The sequence below is a fragment of the Melopsittacus undulatus genome, chromosome 2 (assembly GCF_012275295.1).
Source record: "Melopsittacus undulatus isolate bMelUnd1 chromosome 2, bMelUnd1.mat.Z, whole genome shotgun sequence".
Lineage (NCBI taxonomy): Eukaryota > Metazoa > Chordata > Aves > Psittaciformes > Psittaculidae > Melopsittacus > Melopsittacus undulatus.
The window spans coordinates 24684692-24706473 of NC_047528.1; the positions used below are offsets into that span (position 1 = coordinate 24684692).

The 21782-nt window shown below is 38.4% G+C and overlaps 1 protein-coding gene across 3 annotated transcripts in view; it reads right to left on the reverse strand.

Moving 5' to 3' along the window:
• Positions 1-20811, reverse strand: part of TRPC4 (transient receptor potential cation channel subfamily C member 4) — an 89432-nt gene extending 68621 nt beyond the window's left edge. For 2 of the 3 annotated variants that reach the window (XM_031047712.2, XM_005147632.4), the window contains exon 1: positions 20404-20811. In XM_031047712.2, coding sequence (XP_030903572.1) covers positions 20404-20781 — 378 coding nt within the window. In that variant the 5' untranslated portion in view covers positions 20782-20811. The remainder of the gene's footprint in view (positions 1-20403) is intronic. The other variant, XM_031047713.2, reaches the window with a different exon arrangement.
• Positions 20812-21782: the final 971 nt, after the last annotated feature.

Consider the following 21782-nt stretch of genomic DNA (forward strand, 5'->3'; position numbering starts at 1 on the left):
AATTACTTTGGAGGTGGCCACCTATTAGTGTAAAATGGAGTGGAAAATCAAGACAGGAAAGCTGGCATTTGGGATTGTAACCACACATTCCTAGGGAAACAATCCCCGCCTGGCCATAGCATATTGCTGATCTCAAGTAGCTGTGCTGCATTCTGAGAAGGTATGTTCAGTCAGTGGGTAAGACCCCTTTTCTCCCATCCCATGCACTCAAATATGCATGCTTGGCTTGGCACCGGGTAAGTTTTAGAGCAGGATTGAGGGATGCCTGAGCTAGTACACCCACCCTCACAACCCCATGCAGAGGCAGCAGCTGTCCTCACAGTCCTCCCCACCAGCTTACAGTAGATGTTTACAACTAGCAGCTGTGAGCTGAGCAGCTCCTGAGCAAGTCCTAATCTGCTTTGTAGTGTATGCAGGCACACAGAGAAATATAGGTTTGAAATTAATCCTACGTTGGAGATATTCAAGGCGCACCTGGAGAAAGTTCCTGTGTGATGTACTCTAGGTTACCCTGCTCTTGCAGGGGGGTTGGACTAGATGATCTTTCAAGGTCCCTTCCAACCCTTGGGATTCTGTGATTCTGTGAACCCAGCTGAGAATATACTGAAGGTATGGATGAGGGTAACAGTTGGGTATAAAACTAAGCAGAAGGTCTGTGCACTATGCCTGGTCTCAGCTGTGGTCAGGAAAAGAAACATAACCTGGGCATATGTCTTTTCAGAGGACTCTATGGCTGTGTTCACACTGTTCTGTCGGGTCTCTTTCAGGACAACTCTGTGTCATCTGCCACCTCCAGGCTAAATGCTGTGCAGCGCCCACTAAGGGATGACCACATGCCCAGACTGCTTTGTTATTCCTGTCCAGTGTGAACTGGGGTTTGAAATCCATATCTGTTTTTTCACCTGTCTGTGGTGTTACTGGGGAAAATGAGACCACCTTCCGTAAGAACTCCCTGGTTACTGTAGTCTTAGATTTATTTTCCTCTTTTACTTGCATATTATATAGAAAAAAAGAAAGCACACACATGCATACACACATTTTTCCTGCTTTTAAATTGCAACTGTGGCCAATGCTTCTGAGCAGAGAAAGAGATGAAACTGGCAGTAAAATTTTGCATTAGTAGAAGTGAGATTTTGGGCTACCATAGGTCTGAAAAAAGTTTACAGGGAGGAATGCATTGCGGTCTGACAGCATCTGCCACAACTAATGAGACTCTCTCTTGGCTCCAGGGTCAGGGTACCAGGATGTAGAGGAGAGAGCTGCAAGGACAGAAAACTCAAGGATACAAAGCTATATCTCCAAACTCACTGACTGCTCAGAGTATTCATCTGTCACTTAGCATGTCATTATCTTTGTACTTCCTGACACTACTAAACTAATATTTGCTTCAAGCACTGCCAGAACTGAAGGCTGTCTTAACATGTCAGTAACCACAATCTTCTCTAAAAAATTAACAGAAACACAGCTTCAAATAACATGGTATTACAATGATTGACTTGTACATGGGGTCCATTAACTCAAAAGCTGCTTTTTCTCATAACTTATCAAAACCTTTCCTCTAAAGGTAACTTGGCCATAAGGCTAATGCATACATTTTGGAATTCACACCATCAGAATTCACCCAAATATAGAGGTGAGTATTAAATAATTTCAACCTTAACTTGCAGAAATATTTAAGGGGCAAACCCTAAGACTGCAACTTTAATTACATCATGAGCTCAACCCCTGACCCTCGTATTTTAAGATTTCCTACTAATTAAAACCAAAGACATCCAGAATGCCAAAGCAATAAGGTCAAGTTATCCCCTGATCTGCAGTATAATGAAGTACTTACCTTTTGAAGTTCTGAGTGCTCTCATGGCACTCAGAACATTTCAGCATTTAACTGTTGACCCAGAGTACTTGCTCTGAAGTCACCCGACTTATGATCAATTTTACTTTCAAACTACTGAAATTATTCTCTTTGAAGAAGCCAAAACAAATAACTAGCACACATTGACATCAGCCACACAATCTAAAGCTTTGACAGATCACTCACAGAGAACATAAGAATCTTCCTTAAATCCTGGGAGGATGGGAAGCTATTATGTCATCCAGTCACTGATTGTGAATTCCCAGTGCTTAGCAGTGGTGTAACTATATTATACACTTCAGAGTTAACATGTCAAGTGTGAGGCTGCTTAAACTAGAAAGGTTAAATGATTTTTGCTTTCTTATATTTTGTTAAAAATATTCTACTTCAACATTATTTTCAGGGTGGGGCAAAGCAGCTTGGTGATTGTGTATGCATAGCTGTGTGGGAATGAGTAGGCAAAAAAAAACAGAAAAGAAGGAAGCACAGCTCAAAGTCTGTACACTTCAGTGCTCAAGGACATGAGATTTTCTGTTGCATTTCTTTTTCCTGTACTTAACTGTAAGTGGGAATGAGTCAGCCCTACTTAGATATCTAACAATTTTTTAGATACCAAGTAGAACAACCTCCTTCAGTTGTCTTTAAGTTCCCTTTATGGTCTGTGTGAAGAGATGACCCTTTGCTTTGAAAGACAGAGAAATCTAGGCCAAATTAATGCCTATTTTCTGTCCACATGACATCAGAGTAGAGAGACTGATTGCTGATGATCTCTTAGATATCCAGGAAATAAAAAAAGATGTTTGGAGAAGGAAGAATGTAAACCTTGGGTGTGTCCTTTTCTCCATCTAGATTTCCCACAATGGCTCTCATTAATACAATATCATAGCAGAGAGAAAACTGCAGTGCACATTTACCAACTTCTTAAGTGCAAGAGCTCAAAATCTACATAAAGCAACCTATTTCTTTGGGCAAATGGATAGCCTGTCTGGCTCTTGTCCTTCTGTATTTACAATTATTTTTCCTTTTGTTTTCAAGGAGAGCATATCCTGCAATGGCTGCAAGCAAGTAGGTGAATAAATTTCTGAGTCACTTCAATAATGACAGCATGGTTGTAGAAAAAACCTAAAGCAAAGAAAAAGAGGCTATAAGACACATAACAAAGATGAACACATATGTCATCTCATGCAGCACCACCTTATACAAGAAAATTAATATTATAAAGGTGTGCCATCAAGCTCATCAGTTTCTTCAGCATTACTGTTCTATAGCTGTCATCAGCCAAACAGCTTGAAACAGCTGAAGTTCAGCCCACAGCATAAAAGTTATCCCTATGCATATACAGCTTTCTGATTTGCATTTTGGTTTGTTGAGTTCTTCTCTTCTTTGGTTTCATATTATGTCAGCTGAAATACATCCTGATTATAATGATGGAAGTAATTCCATCAGGAAAGAGATTAAAAAAATCCTTCTACCCCAACTTCTTTCACAAAGAAGCTACCAGATAACTTGAATGATTTGAAAATATAACTTCAAAATAACTTGAATTCAATTGTCACACCACTGAAGGAGTCTGTAGAGTTCATCCTGAAAGCCATGCTGAAACTATCTTCACAAGACTGCACAAACTGCATGCCTCCAGTGGCGGCCCATATTTTGGCCCAAAAGCCTTTTTCCTGTCCCGCAGTTCTTGCTGTGCATTGCACAGCTGGCATATTGTTTGGTCATTGAATGTGTCAGGCAGAAAAGTGGATGGAAGCTGGCAAGCTAAGCTCAGGGGCAGCATCATTTCAGAGCAGTGCATCTGGTACTAGTCATGCAACACCCATCTCGTATGTTGTCATTTTCTGTTTTCTATAGGTATCTTCCCCAGCCTCCCTGGAAAGAGTTCAACTTGTTTATTGCCCTTAGACTCATTACATTTCCTGAACATAAGTACCATACTCTTAAAATGCTACTGAAGTATAATATCCTGCCTCCATGTCTATTCTTTTTTTGTAAGACACAGATGTATCCACAAAACCTCAGCACTGTAAGTTTACTGACAACAGTCAGAGGAACAAATGTAAATGTATGAACGTGCAGTTAAATTTCTTTAGAAATATTGTAACTTCTTAAGAATGCATTCTTTGAATATAATTAAACTAAGTCCAGCAGATAAGATTTCATTAGGGTTTGAAATTGTTAGGGTTTGAAATACTGAAATTGTGTCCTTTAATATTTTCACACCCATGGTTCGCCTCAATGCTGTGAAGGTGTTTGATACTCATTTTCCGAATTTCTTTTCTCTGAAGCCTAGTCACAGGTAACAGAGATGAGAAAAAAGAAGTAGTACATATCTGAGGTTAAGTGATGGTTATCTTCTGGGGTCTTAAATGAAACAATGACTCATAAATGAAATGTGATGAAAAAATAAAAATATTAGTTCTGACATAAAATATATTAGGACCTCCAATTAAAATTCTAAATGCTTGACATATAAGCTCATAAAACCTCCCTCTCATGCGAAATTATAGGATGTGGCTCACAGCAAAGTGAAAGGACTGACTAGCCAAAATGAAACCTTAACCATAACTTGAGACTTTGTGGTGGGAAGATTTTGGGCTGCAGATTTGAGATGGAAGTATCTTCTGTAAAATTCTAAATTATGTTATCATAATAATGTAATCATAAGGGTTGGAAAGGACCTCTGGAGTTCATCTAGTCCAACCAAGGCAGGGCCACCCAGAGCAGGTTACACAGGAATGTATAATCCTGTCACATTTAAGGAGGCTTCAGTGCTTGCCTTTTTCTGTATATGGGAATATTTCAAGAGTTATTTTCATTTAGTTTTTCTCAAATATAAGCTGAGTTTTCAAAACCTCGGAGCTTTTATCTTTTTCTATTAATCAGTTACACTTAACCTACTCTAAGATGGGTGTTTATGGTTTTCTAATGCTTTTTCATGCTCAACTTATTACACTGAATCAATCTGTGTGTCACAATAGTCACAGCATGGACTGATGACTTCCAGTCTCTGTGCCAGCCACACTGCACAAAAGACATTAATATTACATATTAAGAAAAAGAATTACAATAGTAATTCACTAAAACCAACATCACTTTTCTAAACAATGACTTGCATAACCGCATGATACAAAGAACAACACATGCTTAACACATCTGCAGAACATTTGAACCAAGAAGCATAAGAGAATTCAGCAATAGAAGCACTGGATGGCAAGAAGAAACTTGTCAGGAGGTCTTGTTTGCCCTCTTGAATGCAAAGTATGGTAATTACACCTAGATCAATACCCACACATATTTGACCAATCTGTTCTTAAAGCCCTGCACTGCTGGGTGGATATGTTTAATCATTTTCAGACAATGTTTCTGATACTTAATTTGTTTTACCTTTGTGCACTTAAGGTTATAATGTCTTGTTCAAAAAATGTGGATAAAGAGAAAACATTATTTCTTACTCTAGTTTCAGTTTTGTCTTTTAAACAATCATTCCTTCAGGCTTTCCTTGTGGGGAATATTTTCTAATTCTTTGAAGCTTCTTATTTCTTTTTGCACATTCTTTACCATTTCTGAATATAACAGAGGCCAAATTCATAGATATTTTATCATCTGTGCTCATTCTGATGTGACCAAATATGATACTGACTTGCACAATAATATGATATTGTCTAGTCTTTTTCTGTTAGTCTTGCTTTAATACCCCCCGCAGAACTGTTATCTTAATTGTTTTCAGTTCCAATATATATTTGGTTGATTATTTCTGCTCTGCTTATAACTCTACACATTTTCTTACTGAACTGCTTTAAAGAAATAATTTCTCTTGTTTGCCCAAACCATCCTGAATTCCAACTGTGTCCTGCAATAGCCTTGCAATCACCCCAGCTTTTTGTTGTCTACAGATTTAACACACCCTCTATTTCATCTTAAATGTCATGAATGAATATACTGATTGGGATAGACCCCTGCAGAATTGATCATTTAATCCCGCTGATTCATTCTTCCTGTTTCACTAAGTATTGATAGCAGCTACTGTGAGTGTGATGTTCTTAGACTGTATTTTGAGTGACAGTTTATGAAATCTGACAAAACTCAAGCTATATAGCATGTACCACTTTTACCTAGCATAAGAAAGCTTGCTATATGGTGATGAATGTAAATTATATTGTTACTAAAAGATTTGTTCTGGAAAAATCCTGGTAGGCTGCTACTCATGTCTATGTTTTCTTCTAGGCAGGTACAAGCAAAATATTTGGTTATTTTCTTCAGGATGCTCCCTGGTGTGAAAAAGTATAAACTTCTTTTACTTGAAAAAGGAGAACAGAGAATTGAAAGAAAATGATGTAAAATTAATTGATATCAGTTTCCAGATAGAATCAATGTAAAAGATATTTGATTAGATAGATTTGGGGCATACATTTGTTGGGTGTCACTGCTTACAAAAGGGTTCTGTGCTTTATTACTCTTTTTTTTTTCCCCTTCTCTGTATCTCTGGGAGGTGATCCAAAATACAGCCTGTACTGGTCATTTTCAATTAATGTTTTCCTGTGAGCATTATTAGTGGATGGATATGCCCTTCCTTCAGACAGTGTCAATAGCTTGAGCAAGGGTGGCAAATTATGTCAAAGTAAACAGTAAAAGACATATTCTGAATTTGTTTCCAGCTCTGAAAATCATACCTGCTCTCTCACCACATATCTTTTTTAAATGAGGTAAAGGAGTGTCCTGGTTTGAGCAGTAGCAGTCATTTTTTCTCCTTCTTGGTAGCTGGTGCAGTGCTGTGTTTTGACTTTCGGGCTGAGAACGGTTGCTGATAGCAAGTATGTTTTGAGTTACTGCTGAAATGTTTGGTTTGTCCAAGGCCTTTTCTGATCTCATGCTCTGCCAGGGAGGAGGGGAGGCCGGGAGGAAGCAGAAACGGGACACCTGACCCAGGCTAGCCAAAGAGGTATTCCATACCATAGCACATCATACCCAGGATGTAACCCAGAAGGGCTGGAGCTCTGGGGGGATGGAGGAGGTATTGGTCGGTGCTCGGTCAGGCAGGGTGGGGTGAGTTATGGGTCGGTGGCTGGTGAGGTGTTGTATTCTCTTCACTTGTTATTGGCTTTATCATTATTATTTGTAGTAGTAGTAGCAGTAGTGATTTGTGTTATGCCTTAGCTATTAAACCATTCTTATCTCAATCCGTGAGATTCTCCTTCCTAACTCTCCGGGAGTTGGCAGAGCGGGGGGGATGGTGAATGAACGAGCTGTGAGCTATGTGTTTTGGTTTTAAACCACGACAAGGATTTTTTCAAGTAAGAACTGGGCATTGCTTGAGTGCTCATAATGAAAAGTAACAAGCAAGTAACAAGTGGTTTTTTTAGTCAGGGACAATGAAAGAAGAAAAAGAAAATGGTTTGGAAAGATATAAGAGCAAAGAAAGAAAAAAAGATCTTATTGTGCAAATGATTAAAGGATAACTAAAATTATTCATGTTGTACCAGAGTAAAGCTGTTATATGCCTTTCTCAGAGTCTGTATGATGAGCAAAACCATTACTGAAACTTTCTGAATGCTTGAAGTAGACCTAGTGGAGTCCTTCCCAACTGAATGTTTTAAATGGATGCATAGATACATACAGAATAATTTATAAAGAAAAAAATAATTTCAGTGCAGTTTATGTTTGACATTTCATTTTCTGAGAACTATGTACCTGGTCTGATTAGAAAAATGTAGAAAACATCTTGACTTTCCCTACTTTTTGCTTTCTCCCAAAATGGCTTCAATTATTAACTGGGGAGCCAGAAGGAAATTGGCTTGCTTCTCCAGTGAGACCTTGCACAAAATGTGAGAAAAAAAGAGTTCTTAAAATCTGAGCAGGATCTAGAAACAAACAAAGAAAAAAGCATCCCACTGTCTATGGAATGAGAAGACGGTTTTTGAAAAAGAGCTTTTGCAGAAAGAAAATAAACAGACTGATGGCCTCTCTAGGTACCAACAAACTGATTAGCAGATACAAGCATCTCAGAAGGAAGTGTAGGAATTAGCTAAACTTCTTTACAGCTGATTGCAATTATTCAGCATTGCAAATTAATTTGAGATATCTTTGCAGCTGGGAAGTAAATTTCATGTCTGAGAAAATTAAAAGGGTTATACTCTCAAATAACAAAGTGGGAACCAGGCAATTTTGAAAAACAAAGAAAAAATGTTTTATACCTTTTCAAAATATGAGAAAGGAATACAAAAGAGTATGGTAGGGACATAGATACCTCATAAATCTGCAAAGGATGTACAGAAATGTCATAGCAAGCTCTTTCATAAGTATATTATTCCTGGTATGATATTCAGTGGTTTGTTATTTAGCAGCAGTTCTAGTTTTTGAACCATACTGTAAGTTTTCCATATTTTGCAGATGCAAACCACAACATGTTTCTGAAGTAGACAGAGGAGACCAAGGCTCACACAACTACACTAGGATATGCTGGGATTTGAAGTTATTTGAGATGCAAAGGACTGACGATTTTATTCTATTACAGGTTAATGATATTCTCATCTCTGTTCAGCTCCTTACACTATAGACACTTTGAGATCCTCCCTCCATGCATGAATCAATTGAAAAATCCTACTTCTTCTGAGGTTTTGGAAAGATGCAGTGGTAAACAACAGAAGATTGCTAGAAGCAGAAAAAAATCCTTTTCAATTATGACTGCAAAGGAGATATGGGAGAGGCGTGCATTATTTTAAACTCTTATACAGGGAGAGACTAGAAGCAGAATAGTTAAGAGTATTTAAGGGTAGATTGCTAGAAAGAAGCCTTTGAAACTGGTGTCAAGGGGAATGGATTAGTTCAAATCCTTTAATAATGTGAGTTCTTGTTTCAGGTGAGTCTTATTTTAGTGTTGTATTCCTCTTGAGCTTACTGACATATTGCAGATCTTGATCTGTACATGTCTTATACATGCGGTGGCTCTTAGTAATGAATGGGTAAAGAGGAATTCCTAATGTGCTTAGGATATGGAAAGTTTTTTCTTTGAGCTTATGAGCTTATATCTTATGAGTTTATGAGCTTACATATAAATAAATATGTATATATTTATTCAATTCAGTGCATGGTAGTGACAAGGGCTTAATAAGCAGAGGTTTAAATGAGCAGGGAAGAGACGTTTCAACTTGAAGTTGACGACATAAATCTAGTATGGTAGCACATAAAATGGTGGCAGACCTTTTTGAATTTGCTGCAAATACACAACTGCATGAAGTCAGTACACAACGAGGAACTTAAGGTTTTGAAGATAGATATGTCAGTTTTCCTTCTTTTTCTTTTCTGGTTTTGCCTGGGATAGAGTTACTTTTCTTCCTAATAGATGATGCAGTGCTGCATTTTTGCTTTAGTCTGAGAACAGTGCTGATAACACACTGATGTTTTTAGTTGTTGCTAAGTAATGCTTACCCCAATCAAAGACTTTTCAATCTCATGCTCTGCAAGTGAGGAGGGGCACAAGAAGCCAGGAGGAAGCAGAAACAGTGTCGTGTTTCTACTTTTTAAATTTTCATGGTGTTTTCCCACAGCTGAAAGTTTTGAAAGCCATTCATTTTAAAGATTACTCAGTCTGACTGCATGTTTGATGCTCAAAGACTAATGTTCACGTTGAAAAAGTCTTTAGAAGTCTACTTCTCTTTGCATACATCTTGAGAGGTATCTCCACAGGGAAGTTCCAGGTAACCATTTCAGCACAGTGGCTCAGACAATGAAGAACTCTAGAATGGCTCTTTGAAAACATTTTTCATTGGACCACTTTGCAGTGTTAGATTGTTTGAAAGTTTGTGTCCATCAGGAATTGCTGTTTCTTTGAAAGAGCTTCTTTCAACAACAGGGCTCTGGTGGTCCTGTTCCTAAAATCTTTCCTGGCTTTCTGCATTGGACACTGCCAGAGGGAGGATATGTTGTAGGTGAAACTACAAGATGGGATTTAACTACAGATTTAAATGCCTAATTATAGGCTTTACATGTGAATTAGGTTTTTAAGCTCCTGATATACACAGTGGAAAACTATGGCTTATCTCACCTGCCCCATGTAGCTGTCAAGTGTACTTCAGATACCTCCAGGTGTTCTGTGTGACCTCCAGACACCACCCCACACAGGCACAGTTCTTGCATAGGTACTGTCATAACTGCCAGGACCACACACGTCTCACAGATGTACTAGAATGCCTCACATCTCACTTATCCACTACATGTGAGCCTCCAAGCTGGGCTCCTGGTTGATGTAGTCTGTAGAGTCCAGATAAATATTTTTTTTTGCCTATGGTAGACACTTGCATTTGGTCAGCAGATTGTCTAGGTCTTTACTGACTTTATTGGAAGCTCAGTTATCTGGGTTATATGTGAACACTAATGAAGTGATTCAGGTATCTACACATAGGCATCCAATATGATTTAGGATACCTAAAGAATCAGAGATATGACACCAGACCTACTGGAGGATTTCACCCCTTTGCAGCACAGGTGAAGGACAGGCAGGCTGCCCTGATGTAGGAGACATCTCTGCATAGTCCCCTGGGTCTACCGCTAAATTGCATTCAGCTTCAGGCATCTGAACTGGGAACTGACTCTCACCCCTTACATACATACATACATTTGTATACATATATTTATATATATAGCACATATCTTCTCAATCTGTTTTGTCAAGGGTAAAATCATTAAGTGTCCCTTGAGAGGCTGCTCTAGGCAGACAAGGTACTGATTTATTTATATTGCTCCTTTAATGTTTTTAAATTTGTTAACTTCGTAAGTTAAATTGCATATCCAAACACAAAGAAAATTTGCTATGGTGGTTTGCTAGACTGTAGAAGACAAGACTACCTCGATCAAAAGAACATTCTATTTGTGGATCCTCTTGGTCTTCTTAATTTATACAACTGGTCTCAGAGATGATTCCAAACCTATTTTCAAGCACTGAAAGGCTGTTAAAATCTTTAGTTGAAACTATCATTGCAGTTGTCGAGTTCTCAGGAAGTGAAAGCAGGTAGGTTTTGCAAATAGGATTCCAGGCATGGAAGCTTATGAAAATTACAGTACAGGACCACTAAATCTAGAAGGCAGAGATTTTGGACCTTTTTTCCTTTGTATGCTGTTGCTATTCTATTGTAAGCTTGGATGAGTGCTGTAAAGTGGGGAAGAAAAGAAGGCAGTGCTGAAAATGTGACTTCTAGAGGAGAAATATGACTTTTCCATAGACCTCATTTTTGCATTAACCTTTTAGAGATTTTGATTTATTTTAGATTTTTCTAATGTTTGTTGCTAATCTGCATTCATCTCCTTATGGTAGAAAGTACTTCCATTTCCAGCATGAGCTGAAAACATGAAGTGTGAAAAAGGCAGCAAATAATGACAGAAAAGCACTTAATGTTTCTGAATGCTTAGGGTTAGAAGGTACTCAAGGTTTAGGTAGAAGTTACTTTAAGTTTAGGTAGAAGTCTGGTTCACCAATTGTCTTTGAATTAAATTTGTATTTGTCATCATTAAAATTTTTTGAACTTCCGCAAACTGCTAAAACAGAGGATTAGATTCACTGCTAGTGACAATGTGACTGGTGACAGTCATGATCAATAAGAGCATCTCTCATAAATCTATCTTTAAGGATCCTGCTAGTCAGATTGTTTTTATGTTTTCAATAGCAAATTCCAATTAAAATTTTGTACAAGTCAAGAAACTATCAGTTTTCCCCATATTTTGGCATGCTTGTTTTGTCATTACTTCAGCTTTAGAATATTGTGATTTAGTATTTGTTACAAGGGGTGCATATTGTAGAACACATTGTCTACCTCGATATTGAAATTGCTAGCAGCTTTATTGGATGACACCAGAATACCAGCTTCTGTTACTCTATGATTCTGGAATCTTTCTTTAGTAGTTGTCATAGGTTTTTCTAAACAGCCACCCACCCTACCTCCTATGCATATAAACACAGACAGTTTGGGTTTATTGCCAAGACATAATGACACTTACAGGAGGCTTTTTTTGAACTTAAAAACAATCAGTATATCCCTAAAAAAATAAAGAACAATATTTTTGTAAATCCATATCTCCATCTCATATGCAATTGGTAATCTCCACCTCTATGGTACACCTCTCCTTAAAAGCTACACATTGTTTTCATGTGCCCATATGGTTATATGAAGACTGAATATATGCGTAGACTACTGTATCTATTTCATCAGTAAACTGAAATATCCCCTACACAGATTCTCCCATTAATCTCTGTCTATTAGTATGTTAAAACCTGTCAGAAATTTTTAATTAATCGGATGCCACTGAGGAAAAGAAAGCAACATTCAGACAGCCAAGAGTGCCCTCACATTCCACTTCAAGACTGTGTACTTCAAGCCCAACAAAATAGCTTTGCATTGCCTCCTCCATACATATTACCAGCTAGACTGTCATTAATCAGAACATTGCAGAAAGGCACTCAGTTTATGAACTTGGGTGAGAAACATTTTCAAAACAAAAATGATACTTTAATCTCAAGAGATGAAGAGCATTACACAAGTGATTGTGACTGATATTTTCCAAAGTTATTGGAAAGAGGTTTAGATAAGAAAAACTACAAGGCATCATGCAGTGCTCATAAAATCTTTCCCTTTCTTTCTGCTCTGGCTTCCCCAGTGTAAATTCCAGTTTTGTAACTAGGTGAAAATCTGAAAAACATCTCAAAACATAAGGTCCAACATCTTTGTAGCGTAGCTCCATTGCAGATATGCAGGGTCTACAACCTGTATATGTTCCCTGATCTCCTCCATGATGACCCACACTGTTACCAGGAGGAGGTACAACCACAACACAGCTCTGCTCCATAAGAGGAGCCTGACTGAGGCTGAAGCTGGGTTATGAGCACAGCTCCAAAGAGCACTGGCTTCATCTCAGGACCCTGAGAGTCCTCAAAGGGCATTTGCAAGAAGTCCAAAGATACTAAGAGACATGAAAGGAATGGAGTGGGTGATGAAGCCACATGTGGGGAATTTCCTAGGAGATAGGAGCTCTGTCAGACTTGATAGAGCTCTATCAGTAGAGCAGAATCTTTGCTGCCAGGATTTCAGGAATAGAAAATGACTCTTCAAGCTCTATGCCACTTTCATGCCATCTCCTGACTTTTCACCTTTAGACTTTTTATCTATTTCTGGGAATGCTGCCAGACTGAAGACACTTTGCCTGCAAAGCTCTCTAGCTTTGCTGTCTGTATCCCTTCCACAGATAGATTAGGTGTGCGCCTGAACATCCACATAGAGGCCTGCCCTAGTGGCCTATAAACTATAATGTGCAACAACTTTAACATATCTCATACAGGACCATTCCCTCCTCCTGTGTGTTCTCTTACATCCTTTTAATTCTTCCCAAAACTACATGGCAATACTGCTAAAAAAATCAAATGTTGAGACACATTTTGGTATAGCATCAATCATTGTTTATTCTGATGAGAACTGCATGTGGTAGATTCAAGTGAAAGACAACTTGTATTGTCAACACCTCCTCCTCTACCTTCCCACACTCCAAATAATTATCAATCAGCTAAATGAATCAAGATTTATAAAATATAAGTTCAGCCTGTGACAGTAAAATAACGCCCCTGCTCTCTCCACCTCCAAAAAATTCCCAAGATAGCAAGCTTTCCTAGTGATCCGCCTGGATAACTCCTGTCCAAGGTTCTCAGTGGCTGCTAACACACTGAGCAGCACATAAACACCAGAGCAAGCTCTGAGGCATTGATCTGCCTATCATCCAGGTCAGGGGACTGAAGAGACCTCTCGGTAGCTTTCTGCTAGCTCTTTCAACACCCAGATGTGGGATGATGACTGGTGCCTCTCTGGGTGAAGATGCTGCCACCACACACCCTTAGGCTTTAGAACTCCAGAATGTCCTGGATCCTCTTGCTCAGACAGGTTAAAACGTCCCTGGCAAGTACTGTGCAGGTGACATACAGCAGTGTTAGAATATGTTTGGCTGGGTTTGATTTCTGGATTCACATCTGGTTTGCAAGGTATCAAACTCCATTTCTTTAAACATAAAAACATATAATCAGAGCTTGATGCCTTACTCCCTACGCAAAAAAAAAAAAAAATCATCTCTTGAATTTCAGTCCTTTCCCCCAGAGATAAAGACTAGAACACACCATACCTTTTACTCAGATGCTCAGGAATATCTGAGCTGTAAAGCCTGCCATGACCAGAGAGACTACTAGAGGCCCTTAAATCATAGAATTATATCTCAAATTCAAAGGGACCCATAAGGATATTCAAGTCCATCTCTCTGCTCCTTGAAGCACTACCTAGAAGTAAATTGTATGATTAAGAGCATTGTCGAGAGACTCTTTGAACTCTGACAGTTTTGGTGCTGTGACCACTTCCCTGGAGAGCCTGAAATTCTCCTGATGCAGCTCCATTTCATTTTCTCATGTCCCATTGTTGGTCAGCAGAGAGAGGAGACCAGCACCTCCTCCTCTGCTGCCCCTCCTGAGGAAGTTGTAGACTGTTGATGAAGAAAGGTTGCTCACAGTCTGTCTGTAGAGAAAATTGCAAATATCCTTATAATCTTCCTGAGGAAGTCCTAGAACCTGGCAATGAAATCAGAAACTTGAATCCACAGCTCTGATTGCAACACAAACCTAACCAGGTTTGCAGAAAGCATGGAAACTGTGGGAAGAACTGGGATGGTGGAAGAGGATTTTCAAAGTCATTATATCTTACTTTGGGATAGGTGAGCATTTCCAGATCCACTGTAACCAGGTGGCATTAACAATCCCTGCTATGATCATCCCAGTCTTAATTAACTTTTAGCCTTAAAAAGGCATGAAGGTGTTGAGATACTAATTCAGATATCAGTATCTTCTACCACTTCCTAATCACATGTCAGACCTTTATACCCTGTCTCTGGTATCCATTTGCAGTATGCTTTCACCAAGGAACACGCTGTGTTTTTTACTCCTTCAGAAATACCCCTCTGTACATGTTAAGTTTTGGAAGTCTGTGCTTTGTTCTATTTTTTTTTCCCCTCAGTATTTAGACAACATACATAGTGAACTTATCCATTCTTGGGCCTTTGAGACACTGCAGGAAAATCCATGAAAACCAATGAAAAAAAACCTGTCTATGCCATGGACTCACATTTTTAGAGGCAAACACATTGAAGAAGCTGAGCCTCCTGGTTTGACTTTGACTGGCTTGACTGAGTATGCAGGGGTGAGCAAGGAGCAGAAACAGGGGTTGCAAGTATGAGATGGAGAAATTCAATGTGTATAACATAGCACAGTAAGTAGAAGACAGGTATTTTACATAAAGTATTTTATCACATGACTTCACTTATTGTACCAGGAATGCAAAAAGGCTATGAAAGTTGCAGGAGGTAGATATAATCTCTTTTTAGCTTTCTACTTCCAGCACTATGCCAACAACTTTTTCTTTTCTCAGCACATGGTGTGAGAGCAGAGCACACGAAAGGAGAGAGGAGTAAAAGCTGATTCCAAAGACCTTTTGTGTTCCCTTCAGGAAAGGAAATGCGCATTTCACAGCTTTCTTGCAGAGATGGAGTTAACTGAAGCAATTCTTATAAAGGTTTTCTAAGCCAGGGTATCAGAAATTATGCACTGACTTCCTCATTGTCTGTTCCGCTAATGCTGAACAAAAAAGAGATAAGAAAAATTTAGGTATCCTGTACCTAGCTGGTACATGCTGGAAATGCAGAGGTGATGTACAAGGAACTGATGCACTACTGCCATAGAGATCTTCCTGTTAGTAAAGAAAACTGTCTGACTGTGGACTGGAGACAGGAATAAAAATCTCACTGAGGATACCAGCACCTCTGGGGAAGACACTGTAAGCGTGACATTCGATCTGTGCATCCAAAGCATCCACAAAGTCATCTGCTATATACGAGATTTACCTCCCAAACAGCTTTGCTGGCTACTAACTTTTTGGTTCCAAACTGACTGCAAGAAAATTGCAGGGGCTGTAGTCTGCCAGCTTCCACGTTCTTACCATGACCCTTCCTCTGTGCCCAGCAGTATTTTCACATTAACGGACTCCCACACCACAGGAGAGCGAACCAGGGACATATCACTGTCATCACTTCCCTCCCTGTCTTATAGTTCTCCCTCCTCCAGCAATTGCCTTACATTTGCAAATTCCATTCTGGCCTTAGCACGGTATTTTTTTCAGACATTTGCAGAAGGCTGTCCCTAGGGTGTCCATCTATAAAAAATACCCACAGTATCACAAGATTGGCATCTAATAGTGAACAGGGAGTCATAAAAGCACTACCATGTGCTTTTGCTAGCCAGGCAATGCCTGTAAACATCAGAGTCAGGTTCCCATGCACTAAATCTAGACTGTCAGCATATACAATGCTACACAGATTCAAGTTTAGTAAGTGAAACTTCAGCTTCACTTATGTGCTCTGTAGCATCCTTTGAAGACAGCTACACCTCTGTTTCAGTCTTCCCAGAATATGCATGTGTAGCTAGGTGGTTAACCTCCCAGATAAAGATCAGTGTCTGGGTTCCTCAAGCATTATAGCATGCTGTGATTTAGATAAACATCTTCTACTCCTCTTTCATTAGTGCTACCGACCCCCCATCCCATCTGTGGATGCTGCATGCAGTTTTGAAAGATAAAGAGATTTTCTGCAGATACTATATTTCAAATAACAGCTTTTTTCCCCTCTTGATTTGGCATTCAACTATCCATCAGGATAAGCAACAAGTGACTTGGCAGATAATTCAGGATGTTTGACTTTGAAGAACTGGTAATTTAAAAGTACTTGGATAAGTTTCCTCAACTCATTCACCTTAATCTGTGTTATTCACTTTTACATGTGCTCTAGCAGCTTGTACAGCTAAAAACTGTGTAGAAAGTATAATGCAAGTGACCTTTTCCTGAGTTGTATTAATTTATACCACAAAAACCACACTCAGAAACTGAGTAAAGGAGACAAATACAATGCAAAGCTGTTAAAGATATATGTCTCATCCAAAGTCACCAGGTGGCACCAGTTGTATTCATATATTCATAACTGGCTTCAACCCACTGTAACCTATATGCTCCTGGAAATGTAAAGCACATCATGTATGGATATTAAGTAGAAACCAATAGCTGAATGGTCAGTAAACTAGAGAGTTCAGATAGAACTTTAACAATGTCTGACTCTTGGCTTTTACTTGTTTGTTTGTTGGTTTTGTTTTGCTTTTTTAATTTAGTGGCATCTTCTCATTTTGAAGTTAATGGTTGGAAAACTTTAAAAAAATGCAAAGAGACACTATTTTAAGTAAATGTATTGATTCTTGGTTAGAACTGACATCTTATGGCTTTCTGTTAACACAAGAGGATATTTTTTTCTGGCTTTCTGTGACTGTCAATGAGTTCTTGAATTAACTAGGAAATCCTATGCTTAAAAATTCTTTTGTTTTACAAAATAATTACATTATTGTTTGAGGGTGAACCTGAAATTAGCTATGTATAATACTTAATATATTATGTCTTTAGCATATAATGAGATATTAGGTACTATATACAAATTATGTAATAATATATATAATATACTAATGATATTAGTATACCAAGAAATACCAAGAAATAGTGAAAGCTAGATCATTTAGTTGTAAATCATGAGTTATATCAGGGTTTTATGCTTTTGAACGTTCATAACTTTCATCACTAATGAAATATTTGTGATCATAAACTGTTTCTTGAGCTTGGCAGTATTTATCACATACATTTTTCTTACTCATTATCTGTCTCCTCTGTAAATAACTTTTCATCAGAAGAAGAAAAAAAAAACAACCCAAAAAAAAACAGCAAAAGAGTGAAATCTTGACCTCGCTGAATCAATGGCAGAACTCCCACTAACTTCAAGGGGTCAGGATTTTACCACACTTGACTCGCTTTATACAGAAAAGGAAAACCAAATGGGCAAAAATACCATGTTAATAAAGGCACAGAGTCCGAAAATGAATCATCATGTAAACAATGTGGCAAATGTTTACAAATAAAAGTAAGAAAAAAAGTCAAGTTATAGTTTGAGATAGTTTTAAAAGGAACTTGATTCTCCAGGGAAATTATCTTTTTAGCTAAACATTGAAAATATGAATTTTAGTATATAATTCTAAGCATCCATATTTTATATCTTTAGCCTATTGTAACAATTTTTCAGCCAGCAGGTACTTTTGATTATATTAAATACTAACAGTTGTATCTGCTTCATTGCAACATTATTGAAAAAAATATAATCCATATTTACATTCTCTTCAGCATGACTTATTCTTAAAAAATGAACCAACATGATTATCTAAACATACAATAGCCATAGAAGCTTAACGGTTGTTGGGGTCCCCAGTGCAGACAATGACAGACGCGTGTAAGTAATGTGTTCAAAGACCATTTTTTGCAAGCAGTGGTTTGCAAGTAATATTTGCATTTGCAGTGAGCAAGCCTAACCTTGTACAGACAAAAAAAGCAGATGTTTCTGTTCAAGTGATTCATGATTATTGTTCATGCTTTACAGTAATAGGAAGACCCTCAGCAGTGCAACCAGGGAAACCAAGTCATAGAAGGATAAGCAGCACTCTTCATTCCAGCCAGCAGTGGACTGTCACTGAAAAAACATACTTGAGCTAACCTCTAGTTTGGAGACAAACAGTTTGTGGCTAATTTAACACTGTAGTATGCACCCAGAAAGTAAGTCTATCTTTTCACCTGCTGTAGCATGAAGCTCACCCAAACCAAGTTTTACTATTTGTATTCAAGCATTTCCATTACAGTAGCTGTGGCACATATCAAAAATTAGTCTTGAAAATCTAAAGAACAGCTTGAAATTCAGGCACCTAGTGTAAGGTAGATTTGTAGACTCTCTCTCTAGCTAGTCCAAAAAGTGGTTTATGCCATCTTAAGGCTGTAAACAAGACACATGAGTTGTTCTCCAGGGATCTCCACTTTTATCCATTGGTAAGGGGAGCCCAGGCAGCCAGATCAGAGATGAGACATGGCTTTGGATAGCTATCATCAGATGAGATGAACTCCAACCTGCAAATGGCAACTCCCACTATAGAAACTACACACTAGAGGCACAACTGGTTTAACTGGCTTGGCAAACTGCTGTGCACTGATCCTCCCAGGTCATGGCACACTGAACTGAGAAATTCCCATACATTTTATTTTCATTTGTGCTATTAGCTGAGAAATAATGAAATGAGGCAAACAAAGTGAATCTAGTTTTCTTCCTTTTCTCTGACATAAATCTGTTTTCACCATAACGGAGTTCTGCTTTTACTGCCTAGAAGAAAAGGCAGACACACATTTGCACAAAGACCTACTATATTTCTTTTATATTGTAACAAAAGAAAGCACAGAATTCATGTTATTTTATCAGCAAAAATTATACTTTTTACCTATTATCTGCAATTCTGCTATAGCAAGTGCATTATATTGTAATTAAAGTGTATTGTATGCATTATCTGTGAAAGGCCTGTAATCATTTCAACATACCATTCATTGAAATACATTAATACAGTATCTATAATACACGAAAAATGAAATAGATTAAAGTATAATACACTATATCTATTTTTAATGGCTTTCTTACTGAAAGAATCCTACGAGTATCAGGATTTATGGGCTATGCTATCCTGTCTCCATTAGGTTCTTTAAATGAGAAGGATATGCAAGAGCCTAGTTACCTCCTAGAGATGTTTCAAGGCAAGGAGAAGCAGTAATGATTTTTTCCTTTACAGGAGACAGGGAGAAAGGAAGATGAGTTTGTGCCTTTTTATCTGTACTTGATGGGATGGATACCTACTGGAGACAGGGCTGAAGTTCTGATCAACTGAGTCATGTCTCCCAGTGTTTACTTGCAGAGGTGGTAGATGGTGACCTTCACATGGAGGGGCTGAAACCTTCACTGATTTAAAAGGGAGTTTCATAGTTAATTCAAATGGACCACATCTTACCACCATTATTCTCTTTGGAATGATTTGTGTCTCTAAACGATTTCCTACTAATATTTGCAGAAATAATGTTACCATGTCAAAGGTCTCACAAGCAAAATCTAAGCCAGGGGACTTACGAGAAAGATAGAGAAAAACTTAACCAAAGCCTGTTCTGACAGGAGAAGAAGCCACAGCTTTAACTGGAAGAAGGTAGGTTTAGATCAGAGAGAAGGAAGACAGTGCGGGAGGTGAGGCACTGGAACAGGTTGCCCAGAGAGGTTGTAGATGCCCCATCCCTGTCAGTGTTCAAGGCCAGGCTGGATGGGGCTTTGGGCAACCTGGTCTAGTGGAAGGTGTCTTTGCCCATGGCAGGGGGGTTGGAACGAAATGATCTTTAATGTCTTCTCCAACCCAAGCCATTCTATGATTCTATGTCTAAATGAAAATGAATGCATAGAGCATCAACGTCATTAATTTTCTGACTTTAAATACTTGAGTGCAAGGATGATGGTTAGTTTCATGTTTCTTTTTGCTTACTCCCTCACAGTTCTATTTTCATTAGAGCAGACTACAAACCTAGAGAAAATCCTGCACATACCTGTTTCTCCCCACTGGGCTTCTTGTGGTTTAACAGCAGCTCCACGGCACCAACTACTTCCTTTCGTATGGCATGCAACAGAGCATCTCCCACATATACATTAAAACTTAAGAGCAGCTCAATGAGCTCAAGGTTCTCATTTTCAATGGCAATAAGGAGTGCAGTTCTTCCCAGGGGATCAATGCAATTAATATTGATCTTGAAATAAATTTCTGCTTCCTCCAAAGCTTTCTTTACGCTGGCATAATCTCCTTTCTCCACGGCATTCAGATAGGCTTTCTCCGAATGAGACAGTTCAGATTCTGCCCTTACAATACGAAGAGGGATACGATCTCTGTAGGGAGCATTGACACTTCTTTTGTAGTAGAACTGGGCCATATTTTATGCCATTCTAATACTTTGTCTCTGCAATATGAACAGAAAGATTACATCAATAATACATTTTCGAAGTACAACAGACCAAATTAATATTTGCAATATATAAGTATTTAAAACTCATACTAAAAAGTGATGTTAAAACAAGTACAAATGGCCTCTATGAAAAAAACTTGTAAGATAACCAGCAAAACATGGAAACCAAAACATGTAACAAAGTTGTTGCAACTTACCAAGTCAAAGCATACCTGTCAGCATACCGTTCAGTTGAATGAACTCCTTAAACCAGTAGCAAGCAGGCAGTTACATGACACAACATAGTTCGAATCAAATGTATGGCCCCACTTCAACCTTAATGTCTTCATGAATTTCTGCTACCTCATGTTTCCCATAGTTTAGAAGTATGTTCATACATAGTTGATGCTGGACAGTAGACTAAAGGGCCCTTACAGCTTGTAAGCTTGCTTGCGGTAGTGCTTATGTCACTTGAGATTGGTTCAGTTTCCCATCTAAGGTACCTAGGCCTCTCTGAGATGCCCTAGTTATCTGTATTCCAGCATGTCTTGGGTCTTTCAAAAGGACTGTGGAAATACGGTACCTCCAAGCAAATGTATCTGACATCCTACACAACCCAGGCATCACTCAATGCTTGTGTGCATACAACTCAATAAAGCCCTTCTTATCTGTTTCTTTATTTTGGGAAGAAAGAACACATAAAGAGTTGGAATAATTATTCCTAGTGCTGATGAAACACCCTAACTTATCAGTAGCAGGCACAGATGACACAGTTCGGTGATGAGCCTTCCTACTAAGATTTTGATTCAATCACATATGCTATCAGAAAAACATTAATATAAAATATTTTTCCAAACAGTGCTTACAAACCTATAAATTTTCATTCAAAGCCTAAAAGTAAAAACTAAATCCATATGAGATAAATTGCTGAGGCCTGTAGATAATAACGGCTTTGATTCAAAATCATTAAGTTCTAAACTAGTATTAAT